Raw genomic sequence first — 26,271 nt, forward strand, 5'->3', positions numbered from 1 at the left:
ACTCAAAATTATGGATTGGCAAGTCAGGAACAACAGAAAGCTGAGGAAGGGCTAAGGGAATCGAGGGTGTTAGTGAGAATGCTAGAAATGGTTGACCATTTGTTCTATGGGGAGCTAAAAGGGTGAGAGAATACAGAAGAGATCTGATAGGTCTAATAAATAATAGGAGAAGGTATTTTAATTATGGTATGTAAGTAAAGGCCAGTTCAGCAGGAAGGAGGTACTATGAGAGTTCAGGGTATAGGTGGAATGATCACATTGAAGAATCAACCTCAGTTGTGAAAAACTTAGCTCCTTTATCACCTTTGGCTCTGCAAAGTAGAAGTCTTCAGGCTTGGGTTGACCAGTTTCAAACTTGCTGCTTATTGGAAGGTTCAAGTCATGTAATGTTTATAAGCCTTGATGTTCTCATCTGTAAAATGAGGATAATAATCACACTGACTCTCAGAGTCCTGAGAAACAAATGAAATAGTGTGTTAAATTCCTTGTAAACTATAAAACGTTGTAAAAATATGTGGTGTAAGGACTGTATACTTGCGTTTTCCTAAGCCTTTCCTTTTTCAATTTCAGGCAGAACTCAAAAGCTTGATGGACAACGCTTCTTCTTCCTTTGAATTTGCTAAAGAACTCATCAGGCACAATCTGGTGAATAGCACTATCATCGTGACTGAATTGAGTCTTAATCCTACTTTGGTATATCAAAGCAGTTAGAAGGATACGTGAAGGGAGATATTGCAGCAAATACTTCTCTACTCCGAGTGAACTCCTCCTTGCTATGGGAGAGAGAACATAAGTTTTAGATATGAGGTCCTCTCCTCAAGGAAACCCTTACTGGGAGGGCAGTAAGACATATATAACATTTAGAAAGAAGTGCAAGGCAGTATAAGTCCAAGGGTTCATTTTGTTGGCCAAGACCAAGGAACATCTATCCTTGTGGATTACAATGATTGGAAGGATTTTCTGGCGAAAGTCAAACTCGAGTCCATCTTTGTTTTTTTTTGTTTGTTTGTTTTTGTTTTTAATTTTTTAATGTTTTTAAATTTATTTTTGAGACAGAGAGAGACAGAGCATGAGCAGGGGAGGGGCAGAGAGAGGGGGAGACACAGACTCTGAAGCAGGCTCCAGGCTCTGAGCTGTCAGCACAGAGCCCGACGCAAGGCTCAAACTCACGGAGTGTGAGATCATGACCTGAGCTGAAGTCGGACGCTTAACCGACTGAGCCACCCAGACGCCCAAAATTTAATTTATTTTTTAAATTTACATCCAAGTTAGTTAGCATATAGTACAACAATGATTTCAGGAATAGATTCCTTAGTGCCCCTTACCCATTTAGCCCATCCCCCCCACAATCCCTCCAGTAACCCTCTGTTTGTTCTCCATATTTAGGAGTCTCTTATGTTTTGTCCTCCTCCCTGTTTTTATATTATTTTGAAAGCATCTGTATTTAAGGAGCTTTTCTTAAAAGCTTCCCAGATGGATATAATGTGCAGCCAGAGTAAGGAAGCACCATATGTATATATGACTGGAAGGATTATGTCAGCTAGTAAATAGGGACTCTCTTCTGAGAGTGGGATTAAAGAGAGAAATGAGAATACAGAAATTTTCCGTTTGTAATATATAAGTTTTCCCCCTTTGAACATATAATACTTTTATAATTTAAAACAAAGTCTAAAATTACTACAGAATATAAATGGTTGTTATGAGCATTGGCTTTTGCGGTCAGACTTGAGGTCAAAATCAGCCTATTCCATGTACTAGCTTTGGACCTTTGGGTGAGTCACTTAGCATTGTTGAGACTCAGTGTTCTCAGGTGTTCCACAGGGGAAATTACAGTGCCTACCGTATTTTCTTGTGAGGACCAAATGACGTAACGTGTGTAAGATGCTTTGCACAATATCTAGCACTTAGTACACATTTAGTAAATCATGTTTTTGTGATCATGCTATGGCCATCAGTCCAAACTGCAGAAGCATCATTGGGCAGAAGAGTCCATTGAATTTGGTTAAAGGAGTTAATTTGTGACTTGTGAGAGTAAGTTTACTAGTGTGCTGAAAGCAGGAGGTTAAGGAGTAAGAGGATAATAAAGTTGAAGCAGTAAAGCCACACACTTTTGAACTGTGGTACTGAAAGAAAGGAAAAAAATAGGGCACTATCCAGAGGGAGGAAGATTTTTCAAGAGAGCAAAAACTCTTGTGCATGTTTAAAGTTGAGAAGTAGGACCAGGAGTAATGAAGATAGAATAATTAATAGAGAAACAAGATCCAGGTTGACTAAAACATCCTGAGATCCCTGGATTGGGAGAACAAATGTTAAAATGCCCCATACTACCCGGAGCAACCTATACATTTAATGCAATCCCTTTCAGAATACCAACAGCATTTGTCACAGAACCAGAGCAAACAATCCTAAAATTTGTATGGAACCGTAAGAGATCCTGAATGGCCAAAGTAATCTTGAAAAAGAGGAACAAAACTGGAGATATCACAAACCCAGATTTCAAGATATACTGCAAAGATGTAGTAATCAAAATAGTATGGTATTGGCATAAAAGTAGACACAGATCAATGGAACAGAATAGAAGGGCCAGAAATAAACCCACAATTATATGATCAATGAGTCTTCAACAAAGGAGGCAGGAATATGAAATGGGAAAAAGACAGTCTTTTCAACGAATGGTGTTGGGTGAATCAGACAGCTACATGCAAAAGAATGAAACTGGACCATTTTCTTACACCAAAAGTAAACTCAAATGGATTAAGAACATAAATATGACACCTGAAACCATAAACATCCTAAAAGAGAGCACAGGCAGTAATTTCTCACATTGGCCATAGTAGCATTTTTCTAGATATGTCTTCTGTGGTAAGGGCAACAAAAGCAAAAAAAAAAAAAAAAAAAAAAAAAAAACCAGTTAGGACTAACATCAAAATTAAAAGTTCTGCCCAGCCAAGGAAACAATCAACAAAACACAAAAACAACCTGCAGAGTGGGAAAAGATATTTGCAAATGACATCTGATAAGGGGTCAGTATCCAAAATGTATAAAAAACTTATACAACTTGGGGCGTTTGGGTGGCTCATTCGGTTAAGCATCTGCCTCTTGATCTCGGCTCAGGTCATGATGTCACAGTTAGTGAGTTTGAGCCCCACATGGGGCTCTGTTCGACAGCACATAGCCTGCTTGGAATTCTTTCTCTGTCTCTTTCTGCACCTACTCCACTCGTGTTCTTTCTCTCTCTCTCAAAAACAAAACAAAACAAAACAAAAAACAAAAAAAAAAACCACTTACACAACTCAACACCAAAAAAACCAATCCGATAATTAAAAAATGGGCAGAAGACATGAACAGACATTTCTCCAAAGAAGACATCCAAATTGCCAACAGACATGAGAAGATGCTTAACATCATTCATCATCAGGAAAATGCAAATCAAAACCACAATGAGATATCACCTCACACCTGCTAGAATGGCTAAAATAAAAAACACAGGAAGTAACAAGTGTTGGTGAGAATGTGGAGAAAAAGGAACCCGTGTGCACTGTTAATGGGAATGAAATTGGTGCACTGTGGAAAAGAGTATGGGGATTCCTCGAAAAATTAAAAATAGATTTACCATGTGATCCAGAATTCCACTGGATTCCACTGGGTGTTTACTCAAAGAACACGAAAAACATGAAAATATTCAAAATTATATATGTACCCCTATATTTATTGCAGAATTATTTATAATAGCCAAATTATGGAAGCACTCCAAGTGTCAATCAATAGGTGAATGAATACATATATATTTGTGTGCTTTTGTTGCCCTTACTACAGAAGACATATCTAGAAAAATGCTACTATGGCCAATGTGAGAAACTACTTCCTGTGCTCTCTTTTAGGATGTTTATGGTTTCAGGTGTCATATTTAGGTTCTTAATCCATTTGAGTTTACTTTTGGTGTAAGAAAATGGTCCAGTTTCATTCTTTTGCTCCCCCTACAGCAAATCCACAGACACACAATGGAATATTACTCAGCCATAAAAAGAGTGAAATCTTGCCATTTGGGGTACATGGATGGAGCTAGAGTGTATGAAGTCAAATGAAATAAGTCTGAGAAAGACACCGTATGATTTCAGTCATATGTGGAATTTAAGAAATAAAACAAATGAACAAAGAAAAAAAGAGACCAACCAAAAAACAGACTCTTGACTGTAGAGAACAAATAGCTGATTACCAGAGGGGAGATGAGTGGGGGGATGGTTGAAACATGTGAAGGGGATTAAGAGTACACTTGTCATGATGAGCACTGAGTAATGTATAGAATAGTTGAATCACCATATTGTACACCTGATGTTAACTGTACTAGAATTAATTTTTTTGAAGTCATGAAATCAAGAAACTAGATGAAAGAATTAATCTTGGCAAAAGAAGGGAACATCTCAGATAAGGAAGAATCAAGAAAGAAACCAAATGGATATTTTTGAGGTAGAAAGCAGAGATTGGGTAGCTCATGCCTGATGGCCTCGATCTCTGTGTAGTTATTTATGAAACAGCTTGCTATGTGCCAGACACTGTGCTAGGCTCTGGGTAAACTACAGTGCATAAAACTGCTCTCTCAGATAGTATTTTTGTTTTAGCCGTTGTCATTAGCATATGACACTATTCTTATGTGTTTGCTGTTTGAGGCTCTCTCCCCACTTGAGTGTAGCTGTGTTATAATGACAAGGAAGTGACTTGTTCTTGCTGCAACGCCAGTGCTTACTACAATCCCAGACAAACAGTAGGCGCTACTATTTATGCAATTCATTAAATGTTACCTACTATGTACCACACATTTACCCCTCTTGATCTCATTCAATCCTTATAATGAAGAAAAAGGCTCAAAAAGGTTATATAAATTCCTTCCTGGAGTTTTTGATATAGAATATTTGTCTAGAAAATGTTTTATTATTGACTATTGGATACTTTAAGAGTTTTCTGTAGTTCTTATGAAAAGGAAACGTATGCAATAGGCGTATGCCTTTATTCTGTTGCTTACACTTATTATAATTTAGATAATGGCTTTTTTCAAAAAGGTCAAAGTCGTGTGTATACTGAGAGCTTCAAAAATATATTCATCTTTTCAAAGAATAACTGAGTTATAAGTGGCAGCTCCTTACACATTTCCCCAGTAAGTGCATTCATGCTTATTGCCATAATAATGGACTTTTTCTGTCGTTAGGTTGTTTTCCGAGGAGGTGAAGGGGCTTTGCAGGTTTTGCCTCCCCTGGTTGATGTCATTCCTGAAGCTCGGTTAAACTTAGTGATTTACTACCTTCGTCAAGGTAAGAAAAATTTGTCTTGGTCTTGCTTACAACGAGATACGGTAGAACATTTAATCTCTGATTGAGCTAGTTGCTTAACTTTTAAAATCCAAAATACTTCCAAAAATGTATTTGCGGCAGGTTCATAGGATAGAACAAATTTATTGGTGCTTATTTGTTGTCGTACCTTTTCTCTTGCCTCCAACCTTCTCCCTCATTCTGTTTTTCTTTCTTCCTTTTATTTTTCTGTCTTTTGTTCTCTACCCATCTATTTCAGTTTTTCCATCGTTTTTCCTTCCTCTTCCTTACAGTTATTTTTCTAGTGTTCCCCTGTGTATAGTGTACATCCACGTTTTCTTGAGTCTTTGTCATTAACTATTTTTTATTTAGTCTAGTTGTCTGCTTTCTGTTTCTTTCTACCTGCAGCTTCTTATGAGAAATATTATGATTCAAAGAGAATGGACATTGACTGCCCTTAAGTAAGGTTAAAATTGTAGACACATGCCTAAAGCAGTCTTTTACCTAACAGTGATGAGTGCAGGATAGGAGCTACCATGCATTGGTGGTGGCGCTGTGTCAAGGACCTCGGACTAACAGTGTGGGCCTTTTTAGGTGCATGGTAGAAACCAACCAGACAACATATTCCTCATCGAGGAAAATGTAAGTGTTTATTAAAATAAGAACATGAACGTGTCAACAGTTCTATCTGATATATAAGCTCAATGAAGTAGGCTTTTGGACAGGAATTAAATATCGTATGTGTTTTATAAATTAATTTTTATTATAAAAAATTTCAAACTAAGCAAAAGTAAATAGTATAAATGCCCAAAACGAACAGCCAAGTATTCATTCCAGCTTCAACAGTCTTCAAGATATTGCCGTTATTTTTTCATCCATACTCCCCCTACAGCAAATCCCAGACTTCATGTCATTTCACTCGTACATACTTAATATAACTTAATATATATTCTCTTTTAAAAAATCGGTTGTTTTTCTTGTATAATTACAATGCCATTGGTATATAATAGTCCATATTCTTAGCTTGAACCCTTTTTTAGGTGCTTCATGGCTTATGGGTCTCCTAAGATATTTTGGTTATCCTTAAGATAATTACTCCACATTGAACTTGATGGAGAGTTAGAAGACAGATAAAACAACTCATACTTCCCATGAACGTTTGAGTACTGAAGGACCGTATGTTTTTGGGACTATTTCAGAAGAGTTTGCTGGAATATAGACTAGTATAGCTACTTATTTCTTGTATTTCAGATGATGTTCAAGAAGCTTATAACTTAATTAAGGATCTGGAACCTACTACTCCTCAGGTAATTGAAAATGTGTTACCATTTTACTAACCAACTTCTGTTGAAAGCAGAATTTCAGAAAGGTAGCAAGAAGGCATATTAGAGAAGATCCCTGCTTGTAGAAGCTCAGGGAAGACCATATATATTGATCTAGGAATGTCCTGTGAGACTTTTGATATGAGAATGAATATTCTGGATTTTTTATGTTTTTAAACTCCCTTATATGTGGTCATTTCCTCAAAAGGGTTGAGGTGTGAAAAAACCTAAATCTAGGATTACAATGGAACTAACAGCAAGGTATAGAAAGAAACTTATCTCACTAGTATAATTGTTTGTAATTTGTCTTTCCCCTACTAGATTGTTAGCTCTTTGCAGTCAGGGACCATTGTCTATTTGGATTTCCAACACTATGTACACAAGTATGTTGTAGACATTGTACTTATTGAATGAAAGACTGAAAATGTTTCTAGACCCTATGAAATCCAAGCAGGTATAGTTCTCAAGTGTATTAAAAGCTTCAGCATTGGGATGCCTGGGTGGCTTAGCTGGTTGAGCTTCCAACTCTTTATTTCAACTCAGGTTATGATCCCAAGGTCATTGTGTTGAGTCCCACATTGGGCTCCATGCTGAGTGTGGAGCCTGCTTAGGATTCTCTCTCTCTCTTTGCCCCTCCACCCCACTCATGCTCGCTCTCTCTCTCTCTCTCTCTCAAATAAAAAAATAAAAGCTTTGGCATCTTTTGTGTTCTTTTTATGAGCCCTCTTAAATAAAAATAGTACCTACATAAAAAATTGATAAAGCTGCTAAAAAAGGTGTCTATTAAAGAAAAGAACCATGTCTGAAAGGGATGAAGGTGAGGTCTCAGGACTCCAAAAGAGAGAATACCTTACAAATGGAAATTACAGGATACTTTTTTGTTTTTTGAGGAAAAAGATTATTATGAAAACAAAGTTATTGTATTATTGAAAAGAGAAACTAATGTGTATGTTGTTGTTATGAACAATGGCAGGGGCTAATAAGGTGATAAAAATTATTACATAAATATTTTATTGTTAATTTTTTCCATTGAGTTCAAATAAAACTTAAAGTTTCCACTGAGTTTTTCTGCTTAAGATTGAGAATTTACAAATATGGTGAATTCTGTTATATGGACACTTTCCTGAAAACCAAATCAAAGTCTCCTAATTCTTTCATTCAAGCCAAGGATGGAAAAGAGAAAAGTGACTCTGGGTAACTTTTGATAATATATTGAGAGTATTAAGTTGAAATTAATTTGGAAGACATCTCATAGTTACACATTCTCTTAACAGTAATTAGTGTTATTCCATGTTGCCAGGAGTATATCCTCAAAGGAGTGGTCAATGCAGCTCTTGGCCAGGAAATGGGTTCGGTAAGTAGGAAATCACTGGTAATGTACAGTCTGCAGTTACACTGTTGTGGAAAAGATCAAAGTGAACGTTCAAGTTCAGCCAGCAATAAGCTTACGATTAGGCTCATTTGCAGTTCCTTTCGTTCCTCCATATCCCCCAACGTAGAATCCATTGTAAAAAGAATTCTATGTTATTTAAAGACCAAAAAAAGAAATCTTTCAGCCTAAGAATTGTTGCTTCATCTTTTAAAAGCCCCATTTTTAAGCAGTGTGTTTATACCTAATAACAACTGCAAATCATCGCACATCTTCATTCTTACTTTCAGTGAGTTGCATTAACCTTGCACACCTCTGAGCTGTAATCTTGGCATCTGTAAAATGGGGATAATTGTTGCTTTGGCAAAGACTTTTTATAAGCACTGCCCAAAATTAAGTACTTATTCATACGAATATGGCACATTACATTCTTTTTGGAACAAAATAGATATAAATAAATCTTTTTATCTCTGGCTCCCTCTACAATAGGCATTAAATAGTCACTGAATCAATGAATGAGTGTATTTAATACTCCTTGTTATAACTATGGCTCCTACCACAAGGGCTGATATATGATAAAGGAGCAATAAATATCTGTTCATTGTGTGAATGAATGACTAAATGAATGAGTTCATTCAATGAAGGTACTTTCAGGATACAATTTGGGAATTAGATTTTTTTCTCTTTTTTATCTGACCCTGGGTTGGTTTCAATTCAGTTTCAGGTTATGATTCTCTAGTTGCTTATGCTAATAAGAATTAGTTTGTTTGGGAGAGGATTTGAAAGAAGGGTATATATTAAATCCTGGCAAATATTTTAAAAGCATAACGTATAATACAAATGAAATATTTTCGGCTTATATCAGCTCTCTCAGCTCTGCTTTGTTTTTCAGAGGGACCATATGAAAATTGCCCAGCAGTTCTTCCAGCTGGTGGGAGGGTCAGCGAGTGAGTGTGGTATGTCTGAAATCTGTACTCATTCACATGATTTGTAATTGTTGGAGTTGGTTCATATATTGACTGGTGAAGTTTGAGTCTCTGTCCGGAGATACGTCTGTCAGGCTTGAAAGAAAAGTATAAAGTAGGAAGTCCTGTGGGAGAGACACAGGATGGAGTATTGGGTTAGCTCTTCTCAACATCTCAACTAAAGTGGGATGAGAGAATATATAAATAGAGGAGAATAAATGTAATCTTTAGTTCATAAGAGTTCTTAAAATTCGATTCTGTTTCTTTTTAATGTTTATTTTTTATTTATTTTGACTCAGAGAGGGAGAGTGTGAGCAGGGGAGGGGCAGAGAGAGAGGGAGAGAGAATCCCAAGCAGGCTCCATGCTGTTAGCACAGAGCCTGATGCAGGGTTCAAACCCACAAACAGATCATTACCCGAGCTGAAGTCAAGAGTTGGGACGCTTAACCAACGAGCCACGCAGGCACCCTGATTCTGGTTTTGATTTGAAATGTTAACTTCTCTGGATTTTTCAAGGGCTTTCTAAGCATTCAACTTTTATCATGTCATAGGTATTTTTTCTGGCGGGTCATTTGCCTTTCAATTTTGCCTGTGGTATTTTTTCACATATAAAAATATTTAAATCTTATTCAATTAAGTTTACCTCTTTATGATGATATTATACATGGGTATGTAGGTTAGAAAATGCTTCCGTACCCCCATAGTTATATAATATTCACTTATATTTCCCACTAGTAGTTTTGTTGCTTTATTTTCTTAATTTAAGTATTGATTTCATTGGTCAAGATTGAGTGTAAGATTTGAGAAAGGGCTATCAGAAGGGCTGTGAGTTGGCCAGTGGGAGCTGGTACGGCTGTTTGCACCAGTTGTCTAAGGCCAGCATCTTTTCTGGTGGACAGTGTTCGTAGTGAACTGGTTGTTAAATATTTTTGTCACCCCTGAATATTCATTTTCTTTCAAATGTTTCACCACGACCATTTATTGAATAATATTTCCTTTCCTCATTTCATTCATTTATATAAGAAACTTTATTGAGGTGCTGGGGATGTAGCAGGAAATAAAACCAACAAGTCCTCCATCCTTGTGGAGCATACAGTCCAGTGGGACAGACAATAAACACAATAATTAAGTAGATCACATGGTGTATCTGACTGTGATAAGTGCTGTGGGGGGAAAATTAAACAGAGCAAGAATGAATAGGAGTCCCAGTGTCAAGGGTGGGGGTCACACTACTTCTCTACTATCTCAAACAGGAATCTGATATCAGACAGAAAGTTGTTCAGGATCAGGACCAGCTGGTTCCATGGCAAATTATTTCTCCATTTGATCTGGAAGTGCTAGGTTGTCTTATAGACAAGTGATGGTGAAGACTAAGCCACATTAGTTGAGTGTGCACGTGTTGGAACGGGTGAGAGACTCAAAGACGTGGGAAAACATACGAGGAATACCGTAGCCTGCAGGGCGTGTGTTCATTCTGGAGTCTGTGAGTTAGGCCCAAGAGAGATCATTGGTCACCCTCAAGTACTGTGTGACCTCCATTATGCTGGGGTTTTGTCCACTGAACAGAATCTACAATCTCAGAATCTAGAAAGAGGTCTTGGAATACATTCCTATCTCTGAATTATAAAGTGACTCAAATCTCAGCTAAAGAGAACTTGCAGTTTCATGAATATACCTGGTTCCTTTTCCCATTCCATTTCAGATACAATACCCGGGAGGCAGTGCATGGCTTCCTGTTTCTTTCTGCTTAAGCAATTTGATGATGTCTTGATTTACCTCAACTCATTTAAGGTCAGTATAGAATTTTCTAGATGAGTTTGTATACAAAATACTATATATAATGTGTCAGAGATAAGATACTCGTAGAGATGGCCCTTTTACAATGGTGATGTTGGTGGTGTCAGCCCGTGCCTTAAAATGATCTTTGAGTTTATCTGGTATAACTGATGTTTTTATATTTTGTATGTTAATACTCAATGTGACCTATTCTTGGGATGTTTTCCAGAGTTACTTCTACAATGATGACATCTTTAACTTTAATTATGCCCAAGCCAAAGCTGCAACAGGCAATACCAGCGAGGGTGAAGAGGTGGGTATCTGCTTTTGATGCGTTTGAATGATTTCTATTTATAAACACTGTCTGCTTTAACTTTTTGAGGAACCTCCATACTGTTTTCCAGAGTGAAACAAAACGGATAAACATAGGGGAAAAAAAAAAAAAAAAAAAAAAGAGAGAGAGAGAAGCAAACCATAAAACAGACTCTTAACTATAGACCACAAACTGAGGGTTGCTGGAGGGGAGGTAGGCAGGGATGGGCTAAATGCCTGATGGCTATTAAGGAGGGCACATGGTAAGCACTGGGTGTTGGATGGAAGTGATGAATCACTAAATTCTGCTTCCAAAATCACTATTGCACAATATGTTAGCTATCTGGAATTTAAGTAAAAACTTGAAAATAAATGATAAAAATAAAAACATTGTTATCTTTTTGTCACTGAAACAATGTTCAAGGGCAAAGGATTATGAAAAGTTCTTTTGTTCTTAGGTTATATTAAAAAGTAAAATATGAATAGACATAGATTTTGTAACTATGTACTGTTTTCCTTTTTTTGATAGCATTTATGAAAGCATAACATACAGTGAGAAAATTGTACAGATCAAATCAAAGTATACAGCTTGATGAATTTTTAAAGCGAACATATCCAGATAATCAGTACTCAGATCACGAAACACTATTACCCTAGCCCCATAGAAATCCCTTCATCTACTTGTTTGAGTCCGTCTCTTTCCCCGGAGGCTAACCACTATTTTGACTTCTAACCCTGTAGATTAATTTGTCTGAATCATTCAAAGCAATTCAGTTGAATTATTCAATTCAGTTTTGTTATTATTTAGCAAATTGTTCCACTTATTATTATTCAAATTCGAATTCTTTCCTAACTTCCATTATGATGTCTTCTTTGTGAAATTTTTTTTTAATGTCTTTACTTATTTTTGAGAGAGAGAGAGAGAGAGAGAGAGAGAGAGACAGAGCATGAGTAGGGGAGGGGCAGAGAGAGAGGGAAACACAGGATCCGAAGCAGGCTCCAGGCTCTGAGCTGTCAACACAGAGCCCGATGCGGGGCTCAAACTCACAAACCATGAGATCGTGCCCTGAGCCGAAGTCAGACGCTCAACCGACTGAGCCACCCAGGCGCCCCTTCTTTGTGAAATTTTATTTAAAATGTGTTTCATTGGGAATGCAAGCTGGTGCAGCCACTCTGGAAAACAGTATGGAGGTTCCTCAAAAAATTAAAAATATAACTACCCTACGACCTAGCAATTGCACTACTAGGCACTTATCCATGGGATACAGGTGTGCTGTTTTGAAGGGACACATGCACCCCCATGTTTATAGCAGCACTATCCACAATAGCCAAAGTATGGAAAGAGCCCAAATGTCCATCGATGGATGAATGGATAAAGAAGATGTGGTATATATACAATGGAGTATTACTTGGCAATCAAAAAGAAAGAAATCTTGCCATTTGCAACTACGTGGATGGAACTGGAGGGTATTATGCTAAGTGAAATTAGTCAGTCAGACAAAGACAAAAATCATATGACTTCACTCATATGAGCACTTTAAGAGACAAAACAGATGAACATAAGGGAAGGGAAACAAAAATAATATAAAAACAGGGAGGGGGACAAAACAGAAGAGACCCATAGATATGGAGAACAAACTGAGGGTTACCGGAGGGGTTGTAGGAGGGGGGATGGGCTAAATGGGTAAGGGGCATTAAGGAATCTATTCCTGAAATCATTGTTGCACTATATCCTAATTTGGATGTAAATTTTTAAAAAATGAAAAAAAAAATGCGTTTCATGATTTTCAAATACGTGTATTATCTTTCCCAAGCTTTTTATTTTGATTTCTAACTTAATTGTATTGTGGCTATATAATGTGGTCTGTAAGACACCAGTCCTTCAAAATTTGTTGAGACTTGTTTTACTACCCAGTAATACGGTCAGGTGTTCTTAAACAAATGTGTATTATGCAGTTGTTAGTTATTCTGTTCAAATCTTAAATATCCTTACCAGCCTTTTGCCAGCTTGTGAGATCAATAACTGAGAGAAGTATGTCAACATCACCCTGTTTTGTCCTTTACTTAGCAGTCTGGATAGCATTTGATCGTCTGTAAGGCTACCACTAAGTGTTAACCTAAGGCAAGCCCATATAGGTACTTTTATTGCAAAAATATCTTCATGTTTATTCCTTTTCTTTCCTCTTCTTACAGGTTTTCCTTTTAATCCAAAGTGAGAAGATGAAAAATGACTACATTTACCTCAGTTGGTTAGCTCGGTGCTGTGAGTCATCTTTTAAATGTTACAGAGGAATCCTCTTTTTCTTCTCTGTTGCATAATCTCCTGGATAGAAATTATAGTGAACATTTATTTATTTATTTATTTTTAAGGTTTTTTTTTTTTTCATTTTATTTATTTATTTTGAGAGAGAGAGAGAAAAAGAGCACAAGCAGGGGAGGGACAAAGAGAGAGGGGAGACTGAGAATCCCAGGCAGGCTCCAGGCTGTCAGTGCAGAGGCGGATGCAGGACTTGATCGTGAGATCATGACCATGAGATCATGACCTGAGCCAAAATCAAGAGTTGGACGCTCAACTGACTGAGCCACCCAGGTGCCCCTTGTTTTATTTTTTTTATTTTAAAGAGAGAAAGCCAGGGAGAGGGGCAAATGGAGAGAGAGAGAGAGAGAGAGAGAGAGAGAGAGAGAGAGAGAGAGAGAATCCCAAGCTGGCTTCATGCCCAGCATAGAGCCTGACATGGAGCTCAATCCCACGACCCCAGGATCATGACCTGAGCTGAAATCATGAGTCGGATGCTCAACCGACTCAGCCACCCAGGCACCCCTACAGTGAACATTTCTAATTTTTTTTGTAGAATGAGTAAACACTGAAATTAAGCATCATTAATGCTACTCAGTTAGGGTGGCCATGTACACGTATTATGTACATTTACCCTGTAGTTGGTTCTACCATACAACATTGACCTCCATGAATAGTCCTGAAAGGTGTCAAGTTCTTCCTTCAGCCCTGTTCAAGTTTCCAGAATCTCAGTTTACAGTATTCTGTGTTAAGTAGGCTAATTTTACCTTTTCATTATGATGAAGGCCTGAAAAGTGGTAATGTGTCGGAAACATATTTTTTAATCTGTTTTTAAAGTTTATTTATTTTGAGAGAGTGTATACGTGCATGAGCTGGGGAGGGGCAGAGAGAAAGGGAGAAAGAATCTAAAACGGGGTCCGTGCCTACAGCATGGGCTCAATCCCACAAACGATAATTTTTTAAAATACTATGTAGCCTACAACCTTTGTCTGTCTGTCATCCCCTATTCATTATCTTTCCTTGCTCCTTTTTTTTCACTCAGATTTAAAATGTTCACAGAGTTTTTGAAGTCACAGAAAAATTTCAGCAATCACATGTTCTCAGTGAGGCTGAAACTGTATGAGAAGGATTTAATGAATGATACGTGACTTTTGAGCAGATGAGCAAAGTGGGAACTACTGGAAATCAACCCAATCTAAAAAGACATAATTCTGTGAATCCTAACTTAAATATCTTACGTATGGTAGAGTTCTGATGGAGAACCAGCTTAATGATGACCTTGCAAGCTTTCTACATAAGGGCTGTTTACCATTCCTTTGTCTGTTTGGAACATAGAACCAAATCCAAAGAATAGCAAGATGCGGAATTGTATTTCCTGCACATTTAAAAGGCAAAACTCTGGGGCGCCTGGGTGGCTCAGCCAGTTGAGTGTCCAACTCTTGATTTGGGCTCAGGTCATGATCTCAGGGTCATGGGATCAGCCCCATGTCAGGATCTGTGTTGAGCGTGGAGTCTGCTTAGGATTTTTTTTCTCTCTTTCTCTCTCTCCCCTGCTTGCATGCTCTTTCTCTCTCTCTTTCTCTCTCTAACAAATAAATAAATAAATGCCCCAACTTTTTTTTTTTTTTTTGTAGATATAATGAATAAGAAACCAAGACTAGCCTGGGAACTGTATCTCAAGATGGAAACTTCTGGCGAGTCCTTTAGCCTCTTACAGCTCATTGCTAATGACTGCTACAAGGTGAGTCCCAGTGACACCTAAAGGGAAAACTGAAGGTCAGTCACACAGTGCTACACTGGCCAAATATTAGGGCAGGGTGTCCTAGAGATTAAATGGCCATGTCAGAAATGTCATCCCTGGGGCTCCTGGCTGGCTCAGTCAGAGGAGCATGCAACTCTTGATCTCAGGGTTGTGAGTTCAAGCCCCACATTGGGTGTAGAGAAGACTTAAAAATAAAATGTTAAAAAAAAAAAGAAATGTCATCCCTTTTATGAACATATGAATTCAGAGATAGACAGCATTTCACGATTTTATATACATATCAAATATGTATGCATATAAGTGAAATATGAAATGTATATGAAACAATGATTTAGAGAGGTTGTTTTAGATTTCTAAAGACTCTGAATCTTTAGATATCATCCAGGTAGAGATAATCATGTGGGAGTTGGAAAGTTAATTCTGAAGATCAGGAAAAATGTCCTCTGATATCTGGAGACGTAGATTTGGAGAAATCAGCACCATTTCAATAGTAATTGAAGCCCTGATAAACAGGATTACCTAGGTAAGGAAGTAAAGTGAGAAGAGAGTTGCAAACCAAACCTTAGGGAATACTTAGGGGCAAATAGTGGACTGGAGAGACAAAGGAACCAGAAAAGAGAATAAGAAGCAATCAGGTTTCATAAAAGACTAGCTATGTGTGTGTGTGGGCGGGGGGTGGGGGGGGGGGTACCTGGAAAGGCAGGGAGAAGGAGGGAGGACTTTGGGGCCTTATCCTATAGATTAGAAGTTTTTTAACAAATTAACCTCACATTCTGGAGGTTCCTATTGGGGAATATTTAGGTAACACTAGACTAGTGTTAAATTAATAACAGCTCATTTCAAAGTGAATCATTACAAAAATAAAGTGAGTCACTACCAATGGAAAAGGTTGTAAAACATAGGAAACTTGAAAATGTTTAACATGACTTAGTAGATGGCAATGACATTAAGCGAGTTAGGGGAACCAGAGGGAAAGAAAACATTCAGACGGGAATTTAGTTCAGTTGTAGATGTGTTAAATCTGAAGTGTGTTTGGGGCTCCAGCTAGAGATGTTACCTGTGGGAAATTATTATGGCGAGCCTGGAGCTCAGGTGTTCCTGTAAGAGGTCGGGATTAGAGATACAGTTGTAGAAGTTAACAGTAGTTGGCGGCGGTGGTGGTGGTGGTGGCGGCGGCAGCAGTAGCAGGAGAGTGTGGGCGACAGTGAGGTTAACCAGCCAATGGGGTGAGGAACCACACGGACACCAGTGTTTAAGGCATAGAAATAGAAGAATCAGTGTAAGAGACAGAGGATGCTGATGGATATAAAGGAAAGAAAAGAACCGGGGGGGGGGGGGGAGGGCTTTTCATTCCTCTTTTTCTTGTTTCAGTTTTATCGAAAGCCTAGGGAGGAGCATGACAAATCTGCAACCTGTTGGAACTGCATGAGACTTGAGAAAACAATAGTGGGTAGAGAAGAGAATGAGATTATAAAGCTGACACAGTGAGCGTAGACCACAAAGAAATGGATGCTGAGGATAAGGGGGGGAAACATGACGCTAACTTAAAAGGAAAACCATGGTTAAGGACGTGGGGCGGGGAGTATTTTTGCAGGTGGAGGGAGAGGTTGTTTTTGTTTGTTTGCTTGTTTATTTTTTATTTTTTAATGTTTATTTATTTTTGAGACAGAGAGAGACAGAGCATGAATGGGGGAGGGGCAGAGAGAGAGGGAGACACAGAATCAGAAGCAGGCTCCAGGCTCTGAGCCATCAGCCCAGAGCCTGACGCGGGGCACGAACCCACGGACCGCAAGATCGTGACCTGAGTTGAAGTCGGACACTTAACCGACTGAGCCACCCAGGCGCCCCTGTTTGTTCGTTTTTAGAGTAGGGAGTTAAAGTATCGTTAGGCAGAGGAGCTGTTGGACAGGGAGGTTAGAGATTCAAGAGAATGGGGGCATTTCTGATGGAAGAAGGCCCTACGGAGATGAGAGGAAGATGGAGTTAATGACCTTAAAAAGAAGAGAAGGACCTTAAAAACCAGTTCAGTCTTACCTACTGTCACAGTGGTCCCATGACCACCCACTAGTTTGGTGAGTCACTGGAAGGGTTCAGAGGATTCAAAGTTACACTCATGGCTAAGATTTACTACAATATAGAAAAAGCAAGAAATAGATACGTATAGGAGGAGACTGGAGAGGTTAAGCCCAGGCTGTTTTGTCCTCCCTCTGTGCTAATTGCACAATCATGTCTTTCTCCAGCTGCAAACTACAGAGACATGTATGAGATGTCCTTGTCCAGGAAAAATAGAAAGGGCAAATAGGGGAAAAAAATGGCAGAATTAAGTCTTCTAACATGTCAATCACATTAAATGTAAATGGTCTAAATATACCAATTAAAAGAGAGATGTTGACAGAGTGGATAAGAAACCAAGACCCAACTATGTACTTTTTACAAGAAACTCATTTCAAATATAGTGATATAGGTAGGTTGAAAGTAAAAGGACAGAAAAAATATATACTGTGAATTAAGAAATTTGTTTAACAAACACATGCTTACCATATGACTCAGCAATCACACTCCTGGGCATTTGTCTCAGAAATGAAACCTGTATCCATACAAATACCTATTCCCAATGTCAATAGCAGCTTGATTTATAATAACCAAAAACTGGAAATAATCCAAATGTGCTTCAGTAGTGAATGGTTAAACAAACCGGTTTGGCATGGACTACTGCTTATTAATAAACAGGAATGGTGATGACAGTCCTGACTGCCTTTCTTGATGTTTGACTGCTGACACCTTTTAAGCTTCACCCTTCCTTCTTCCCCTTGTGCCCCACATCTGGACAAAATGATAAGAAAAGCTAGGTACTCCCTTCTCTGGTGCCACCAGGTGATTCAGACCACATGAGCCCCTGCTGGTGCTCAGGAACCCTCATCCCAGCCCCAGCCCCAACCACAATAAAAATCTCTTAAGAGATTTGTTCTCTTGCTCTCTCTTAAGAGGCCTGCCCTACTCCTCCCAGAGATCTCAATTATTTAAGTAAGAAATCTTTCCATGCTCTCTTGGTGTGTGTATGGCATCATCACTCTCAACATCCAAACCAAACTTTGGGTGGAGGTGCCTCCTGCTTTTTCAAGGTTATGTAATAGGAACCAACTACTGATATACATAGTAACTTGGATTTTTTTTTTAATTGAAGTATAGTTGACATATAATGTTACATTAGTTTCAGGTGTACAACACAGTGATTCAACAACTCTACATGTTATACTGTGCTCACAAGTGTAGCTACTATCTACCACCATACAATGCTATTATGAACCATTGACTATACTCCCTGTACTGTGCCAAAATAACTTGGATTAATAAGGAATAAGAACGACATTATGCTGAGTGAAAAAAGCTAATCTCAAAAGAGTCCCATACTGCTTGATTTCATATACATAACATGCATGAAATGAAAAGTATAGAGATGTAGAACAAATTAGTGATTGCTGGGAGTTAAGGATGATCAACAGGGAGAGGAGTGTGCATGTCTATAAAAGGGTAGGACAGATTTGTGATGATGGAATCGTTCTGTATCTTGATAGTTACGTGAATCTACAGATTTGATGAAATGACAGAACTATACACCCACATTGTAGCAATGTCAATTTCCTGGTTTTAGATACTGTGATACTGCACTATAGTAAGCTGTAACTGGGGAATTTGGGTGAAAGGTACCTGGGACCAAAAAACAAAAAAAACAAACCAAAAAAACCCCCGAAGTTTTAGAGTACCTGGCTGGCTCAATTGCTAGAGCATGTCTCTTTGATCTTGGGAGTGTGAGTTTGATTCCTATGTTGGGTGTAGAGATTACTTAAAAATAAAATCTTTAAGAAAAGAAAAGAAAAAGGTATATGGGACCTCTTTGTACTATCTCCAAAACATCCTATAAATCTAGAATTATTTCAAAATAAGTAATTTTTTTTTTAATTTTTTTTTCAACGTTTTTTATTTATTTTTGGGACAGAGAGAGACAGAGCATGAGCGGGGGAGGGGCAGAGAGAGAGGGAGACACAGAATCGGAAACAGGCTCCAGGCTCCGAGCCATCAGCCCAGAGCCTGACGCGGGGCTCGAACTCACGGACCGCGAGATCGTGACCTGGCTGAAGTCGGACGCTTAACCGACTGCGCCACCCAGGCGCCCCTCAAAATAAGTAATTTTTAAAGATGAACCGACTAGAGCTATATCCAGCCATATAGATGCATCTTAACATAGGCAAGACACAGAAGAATATTTATGATATTCATAAAGATAAAGTCTTGAAAGACAAAAGTTTAATTGTATTGTCTAAAGGTATATACATAAGTATAAAAAAAGTCAAAGAACTGATGACCATAAGAGTTGGCATAGCAGTTGCTTCTGGAGGGAAGGAGAGGGCTGTGGTCTGGCAGTGACACAGGGCTAAATAGCTGTCAATGTCTTGTTTCTTGACCTGAGCAGGGATTACTCTTGTGTTCATGTTTTATGCATTAAATTGTACATTAATGTTTCAGGCACCATTCTATATCTATGTTATTTCTCCAAAAATAATTTTTTGAAGAGCACATAGGAAGAAGGACTAAACTTGAAAAGGAATAAGAACACTTCTTTCTGTGAAATGTACAGAAACGAGGGAAGGATGAATGCGAGTACGAGCATAATTTGAGCTGAAGGGAGGAAGGTTGTGTTTTCCTTGAAGGATAGACAAATGCTAAGACTGCAGTAGAGATCTTAAGGAAATTAGCAAAGGTTTAGAATAGCACTTTATGGGAGTGGAGAGGTAACTAAACCACACTGAACGAGGAGGATTGCCCAGCAAGTTGAAGACTTCAACAAAATGGCAATGCTATATGTTTTTGGCTGCCAGTCAAGAAAACTCACCTAAGCACAGTTTAATAGTATTTGGAATGCTCTACATGGCAGAGGAAATGTGTAGTATATTTGGGAAAGAGTTCTGTCAAAATGAATTAAGTGTTTAGAAGATTTGATGTTTAGAGTAGTAGTCAGTATCCATCTCGGCATTTTAAGAATTTAGGAACAAGGTCAGGAAAAGTCATGTTCTCTTGTGTTGAACATGATCAAATTAACGTAAAATGAATGATAGTAGTCACCTACAGAATGTGTTGAGGAAACCTGACAGCGCGGAGCCTGCTTGGGATTCTCTCTCTCTCCCTCTCTCTCTGCCCCTCCCCCACTTTTGCTATCTCTGTGTCTCTCAAATAAGTAAGCTTGAAAAAAAGAGTACAGTATAATTAGAAGAAATGACAGATGTGTTGATTACAGCATAACTTGACTATATGTAGGAAAAATGTTACGTTTTTGAAAACTGATATAAATTGAACCACGTACTCAAATTGTGATTTTCCTTCTTTAGTTTTAGTAAGGAATTGAAATTTATCTAATTTGCTAGCTGAAAATGTCATCACTAACCATTTTTTATATAGTTCTGTTTCACGCTGTCTTTACATTTCGTTTCATTCAGTGCAATCTTTAGATTACAAGTATTATCACAATACTTTCTTTTAATCAGATGGGCCAGTTCTACTATTCAGCCAAAGCTTTTGATGTCTTAGAGAGGCTGGATCCTAACCCTGAATATTGGGAAGGCAAGAGGGGAGCCTGTGTGGGCATTTTCCAGATGATCTTAGCTGGACGAGAACCCAAGTAAGTAATCCAAAAGAGACACTACCTCTATTCTTTTGGTGTTTGTAAGGGAAAAGAATTATTTTCTTGTATTACATCTTCTGAAAACCCAAAACGATAATGATGTTTTATAATGATGAATAGAAGATTAAGATGTTTTATATGTCTATCTGATGTTTTCTCTCCAGAAATTTTTTATGTTCCAAATCATTTTTACTGGGGACATTGAGTATACTATAGCTTTCAAATGTAAGAGTAAGATATATATTTGGCTCCAAATGAATTGTCATTTTCATTAAAAAAGTCTCTTTCTATCTCTTCTACTCTTTTCTTTGGCTGTTAGCTTTTTCTTGTGCACTTACTTTGGGCTTCAAAGATTTAGGAATGGAGTGGGTATGGTTGATAATTTTTTTTTTTTGTCTCCCTATATTTCAGGAAATAACTGAGACAGTAGATTACATAGAATTAAGTAACATACAGCTCCATTTATAACAAAAATTAAAATACTTAAAACTAAATTCAGTTTTCTAAAAATAACTTTGTGGAATGTATTTGTTACTGGTGTATAAATAGATGTGGTTATTTTATAAGTATATAATATATCAAAAATTACTTTCTTCCTTGTATCTGATTCCATTCCTAAATACTGGCTTAAAGAAATTTATTAGGATGGGGTGCCTGGGTGGCTCAGTCAATTAAGCATGGGACTCTTGATTTCAGCTCAGGTCATGATATCACGGTTCATGAGTTCAAAGCCCATGTGATTGAGATTCTGGCTCTTCCTCTCTCTGCCCCCCCTCCCTTTCTGTCTCAAAATAAATAAATGAACTTAAAAAGAAAAAAGAATTTGATTAGGTGAAAGAAGATGCCTGAAATAAAAAACAGAAATAGAAAATATGAGTGAAATCTTAGGGAAGAGGATCCATAGGCAGAGTCACCTATACATTTGATAAGGTAACAGGGAAGTTTTAGTATGCATTACATAAAACATGAGTTTTAATTTTAATTAAAATTAAATTACTTGAAACATAAACACTGGGTATTTGCCAAATCTTGGCCCTGAATTTTCTTCTCTTCCATATTTATTAATATATTAATTTTCTTTAAAATTTTTTTTAAAGTTTATTTATTTATTTTGAGAGAGAGGAAGAGGCATGAGGGGGAGGGGCAGAGAGAGAGGGAAAGAGAGGATCCCAAGCTGGCTCTGTGCTGTCAGTGCAGAGCCTGACATGGGGCTCAATCCCATGAACTGCGAGATGATGACCTGAGTCAAAAGCAAGAGTTGGACACTTAACCGACTGAGCCACCAAGGCGACCCTAATATATTAATTTTCTTGAAGAAATCATCCATTACTCTGGCTTTATAAAATTTTACAAATATGGTGGTGACACCCAGTTTAAGGTGATTACCACCTCAAACAAAAGAGAACTTGGGGGCACCTGGGTGGCTCAGTCAGTTAAGCTTCTAACTTCAGCTCACGTCACGATCTCCTGTCTCATGAGTTTGAGCCCTGCATTGCTGTCAGCTGTCAGCACAGAACCTATTTCAGATCCTCTGTCTCCCTCTCTGTCTGCCCCTCCCCTGTTCATGCTCTCTCGCTGTCTCTCTCAAAAATAAATAAACATTGGGGCGCCCGGGTGGCTCAGTGGGTTAAGTGGCTTACTTCAGCTCAGGTCATGATCTCTCAGTTTGTGAATTTGAGCCCTGCGTCGGGCTCTGTGCTGACAGCTCAGAGCCTGGAGCCTGCTTCGGATTCTGTGTCTCCCTCTCTCTCTGCTCTTCCCCTGCTTGCGCTGTCTCTCTCTCAAGAATAAAACATTAACAAAATTAAATAAACAAACAAACAAACATTAAAAATAAAATCTTTGGGATGAGCACTGGTGTCATGTGTAAGAGATGAATCACTGGGTTCTACTCCTGAAGCCAAGACTACACTGTATTTTAACTAACTTGAATTAAAATAAATAAAATAAAGTCTTAAAAAAGAGAGAGAGAGAGGTCTTGGACTCAGAGAAGCAACTTGTTAGTATGGAGCTAGAATTTGAACCTAATTCTTTGAACCCAACCCTCGTTCTACTTGGTCATGCAGAATAGGCATAGAAATAGGAATACTTACATCATGTTAGGCCAGAAAGATTAATAGCCTGTGTATGGATAGTATAAGTAAACAGGAAAACTTGGGTTGGTGAAAAGGATTTCATAGAATTTCCATTTTAGTATTCTACCATAAAAATAGAAGGCTTGGGGTCGCCTGGGTGGCTCAGTCAGGTAAGCGTCTAGCTCTTGATTTTGGCTCAGGTCATGATCTCATGGTTTGTGGGATCGAGCCCCATGTTGGGCTTCTGTGCTGACAGTGCAGAGCCTGCTTGGGATTCTCTCTCTCCTTTCTCTCTGCCCCTCCCCTGCTCGCACACATTCTCTCTCTCTCTCTCTCTCTCTCTCTCTCTCTCTCTCTCTCTCATTCTCTCTCCCCCCAAAATGAATAAATAGACATTAAAAAAAAATAGAAGGCTTGGAAGTCCATAACTGGTTTGTGAATACACAGTGAAATAGTCTGTTACCAAAAATGCCTTACTGGAAGGAGCGAAGAACAAGTATGAGTTGATTAGATCTGTTAATTTACATGCTTATTGAAACTCTTTGTCCCTTCAAATCTTTCCCCCAGAGAGACCCTTCGAGAAGTACTCCATTTACTGAGAAGCACAGGGAATACCCAAGTGGAGTACATCATCCGGATCATGAAGAAATGGGCCAAAGAAAACAGAGTGCCTATCTAAAATAGCTCCAGAGTCCTGGGGAACTGGTCACCGCTTTGCTGTAAAATTGGAAATTGAGGAGAATTCCTCAAGTTTAATGTAAGATGCAGGGCTCTATTTTTTGACATTTCCTTCCTTGCTCTTTGAGCCTCAAGATCAGTGACTTGACTCGCTTAGACCTAGCCTCCTGGCTGAACTAAGCACCATAGTCCGTGCTCCGGCCCCTGTGTGATCCGACTAGCAATAAGACTTTGGATTTGTCTGGTGCCTTTCTTCCAAAAATACTCAGAGAACTCTTATGTAATAACTGACTTTAAGGAGAATGGCATAATTTTTTTTTAATGTTAGCATTCCATGGCATTTTCCCATCGCTCCAATAACAAATGCCTTTAATGCCCAAGAGCCACCGTCATTCTGTCCTCTTCATTTTAGTCATCTGTACATCATCCCATGTCGCTGGGGCATTCCATAAAGAATTTTGTAATGCATTTCTGAGTCTTAGGAGAGCAGAGGTTAGAAATAGCAACATGATTCTAAGAGTGGCAGTAAGATCCTTTATCAAACTGTCCAGTCATTAATAGATAATGGACTTCGGGGATTACTCTTTCAGTAGTTTTGATGATAAATAACATGTTATTTTTCATCAAAGAAACAGGAGTATTACAGCTGTTTAAAAGGTGCATACTATGAAAAAAATCTGTATGGTACATTTAAAGGTATTCAGGAAATAGTATGCAAATCTCATTAGTCACTGCTCCATTATATTTTAGGGAACAAAACAGGTTAAGGATCTTTTTCATATGTTTTGCTGAATAGACATCAGTTTTGAATGTAGGGCTACAAAGGCTATATGTATGCAGTGGGGCCATTTATTAATATAATGATAATAAACACAGGTTGTGCAGAGCCCTTTGAGGGACTTCCTAATAGCTGGACTCTGTCCTAAGTCCTATTCCAGCCCCGGGTTTCTGAGCTCTTGCAACGTAAACCTATCACTGAGCACTTTTAGACTCACAACTGATTTTCAGAAAATACACATACATGTTTTGATGTAGCAGATTACCTTTGTTTCTACACCATGTATTTTGTTTCTGTTAGCTTAAGGCACCCAGCGTTACAGGTGTAGAAAGTGCAGAGCCACCCCTCCCCGCATGAGAACTGAAAGAGCGTCCTAACTCCCTGAAGCAGTGCAGACAGCTTAGAGAAGTCCCACAGGCACTGCGCCCGTTGTCCCCGCACCCCCAGCACGGCGGTGGCTGAGGGAGTCCTAGAAAATGGAGCCGGGAACGCGGCAGGAGAAGACCAGCGACTGCGGGTAGCCTTGGCCATCCGGACACTTGCAAGGGGTTCTTTCAGTTCCTGTCTTTGATCTTACACCCAGATCTAATCAGTTCGGAGCACAAGTCAAACTAAAGTGGCCCGAATAACTGCATTTTAGAAAACAAAATTTTATCATTTTTCATATGCCAAAGCTTCTGTGTTCTCATGTTGTCGTTCGTCCTTTTTCAGTAGTTGGTTCTCAGCATCTAAGGTGGATCAGATCTGGGCAGAACCCAATATGATTTTTAGAATTACCTTGTGATTCTTACTTAAGCTCACTTGAAATATGAGCAAACATAATAGTGGGAAAAGACGGAACTCCTCAATGGCTTTTGGCAATGGAATTTGTCTTCCGGTTAATTTCCATTATCGTCAGATCTCCTGTACTCGGTAAGCTTTTCCACTGGTGGTGATTTACTTCTAAATGAGCTTTTGTTGAATTTAACGCTCTAGCTCGTCCCTGTCATTTTCCTGTTTTGGGGGGAAAGCTGATACTCCAAAAATAGCAATTCCTGGAATTTTAAACTAGTTTTTTAAAAAAGTTTTTAATCTATAGAATTGAGCCAAAAAAGCATAAAGGCTAGTTTTAGAGAGATACCATCCAATTGTTATTAAGGATCCTTCTGGAATGTCTTGGCGGGGTCTCAAGATTGCAGAGTCCTGTTGCATGGCTGCTTTTCTTACATGTGATTGATGATACAGGAGAGAAGAAGGTGCAGGCTTAGGAATGTGGTGTCATGGGTACAGTTCAGAGCGTCGATGCACCTTTTCTAGTCGGTAGCAAATATTACTTGCAAATGGAAAACATTTTTAACTATTTTTGTACTTCAAAAGAACGATGATATTCTACTGTAATATATTCAAATTAAAGTTTGTTATTTGGTCTTACTATGGTGGTCTGTCGAGTGTAGCGAATGCAGGTCCTGGGTATGTCCTGTGCCTTCCCTCCTTTCCTGACCCCAGAGCAGAGGGAAAAAACACAGTTTGGGGCGTCACAGTTAACTCTTTACGAGAAAGGAAGGTACATATTTTTAAGAATCCCTGTCCACCAACGCTGTGGTTCGTGCTTAGTCGTTTTAGGTTTGGCTCTGCTGAATCACAGCTCATGGCAGAAGTGTTACGGCCAGTGCACAGGCCGACACTTCACACTCAGAAAGCTCTCAAGTACTTGTTTACTGAGAATTAAACATATCGTAGCTGGTAGAGCAAAGGACCTGTGAGACCTGACCTCATAGAATTCTGGTTCCCATCTAATTATTGTCTTGTTGTGTGCCGAGCATATACTCGGGGCTGGGGAGGCAAGGATAAACAGTGTGGCGTCCTGACCCTTACGGAACCCAGGCTAACAGAAGTATGTAGCACCGAACACAATAGCGTGTGATTTTTGGTGTCAGTAGGAGCAAAGTGTGAGAGGAAACGAGGCAATGGGAACGCTT

General features: G+C 38.7%; 1 protein-coding gene across 5 annotated transcripts in view; it reads left to right on the forward strand.

Moving 5' to 3' along the window:
* TTC26 (tetratricopeptide repeat domain 26) overlaps positions 1–25,723 on the forward strand; it is a 48,344-nt gene extending 22,621 nt beyond the window's left edge. For 3 of the 5 annotated variants that reach the window (XM_007082632.2, XM_042973331.1, XM_042973345.1), the window contains 11 exons: positions 571–645; positions 5,204–5,306; positions 6,555–6,610; positions 7,926–7,979; positions 8,887–8,950; positions 10,662–10,750; positions 10,965–11,048; positions 13,241–13,310; positions 14,978–15,084; positions 20,646–20,779; positions 23,425–25,723. In XM_007082632.2, the coding sequence (XP_007082694.1) occupies positions 571–645; positions 5,204–5,306; positions 6,555–6,610; positions 7,926–7,979; positions 8,887–8,950; positions 10,662–10,750; positions 10,965–11,048; positions 13,241–13,310; positions 14,978–15,084; positions 20,646–20,779; positions 23,425–23,536 (948 nt within the window). In that variant the 3' untranslated portion in view covers positions 23,537–25,723. Of the gene's footprint in view, positions 1–570; positions 646–5,203; positions 5,307–5,897; positions 5,946–6,554; positions 6,611–7,925; positions 7,980–8,886; positions 8,951–10,661; positions 10,751–10,964; positions 11,049–13,240; positions 13,311–14,977; positions 15,085–20,645; positions 20,780–23,424 lie in introns of those variants that run through there. The other 2 variants (XR_006213105.1, XR_006213110.1) reach the window with 2 other exon arrangements.
* Positions 25,724–26,271: the final 548 nt, after the last annotated feature.

Source organism: Panthera tigris, chromosome A2 (assembly GCF_018350195.1).
Source record: "Panthera tigris isolate Pti1 chromosome A2, P.tigris_Pti1_mat1.1, whole genome shotgun sequence".
NCBI classification, from domain to species: domain Eukaryota; kingdom Metazoa; phylum Chordata; class Mammalia; order Carnivora; family Felidae; genus Panthera; species Panthera tigris.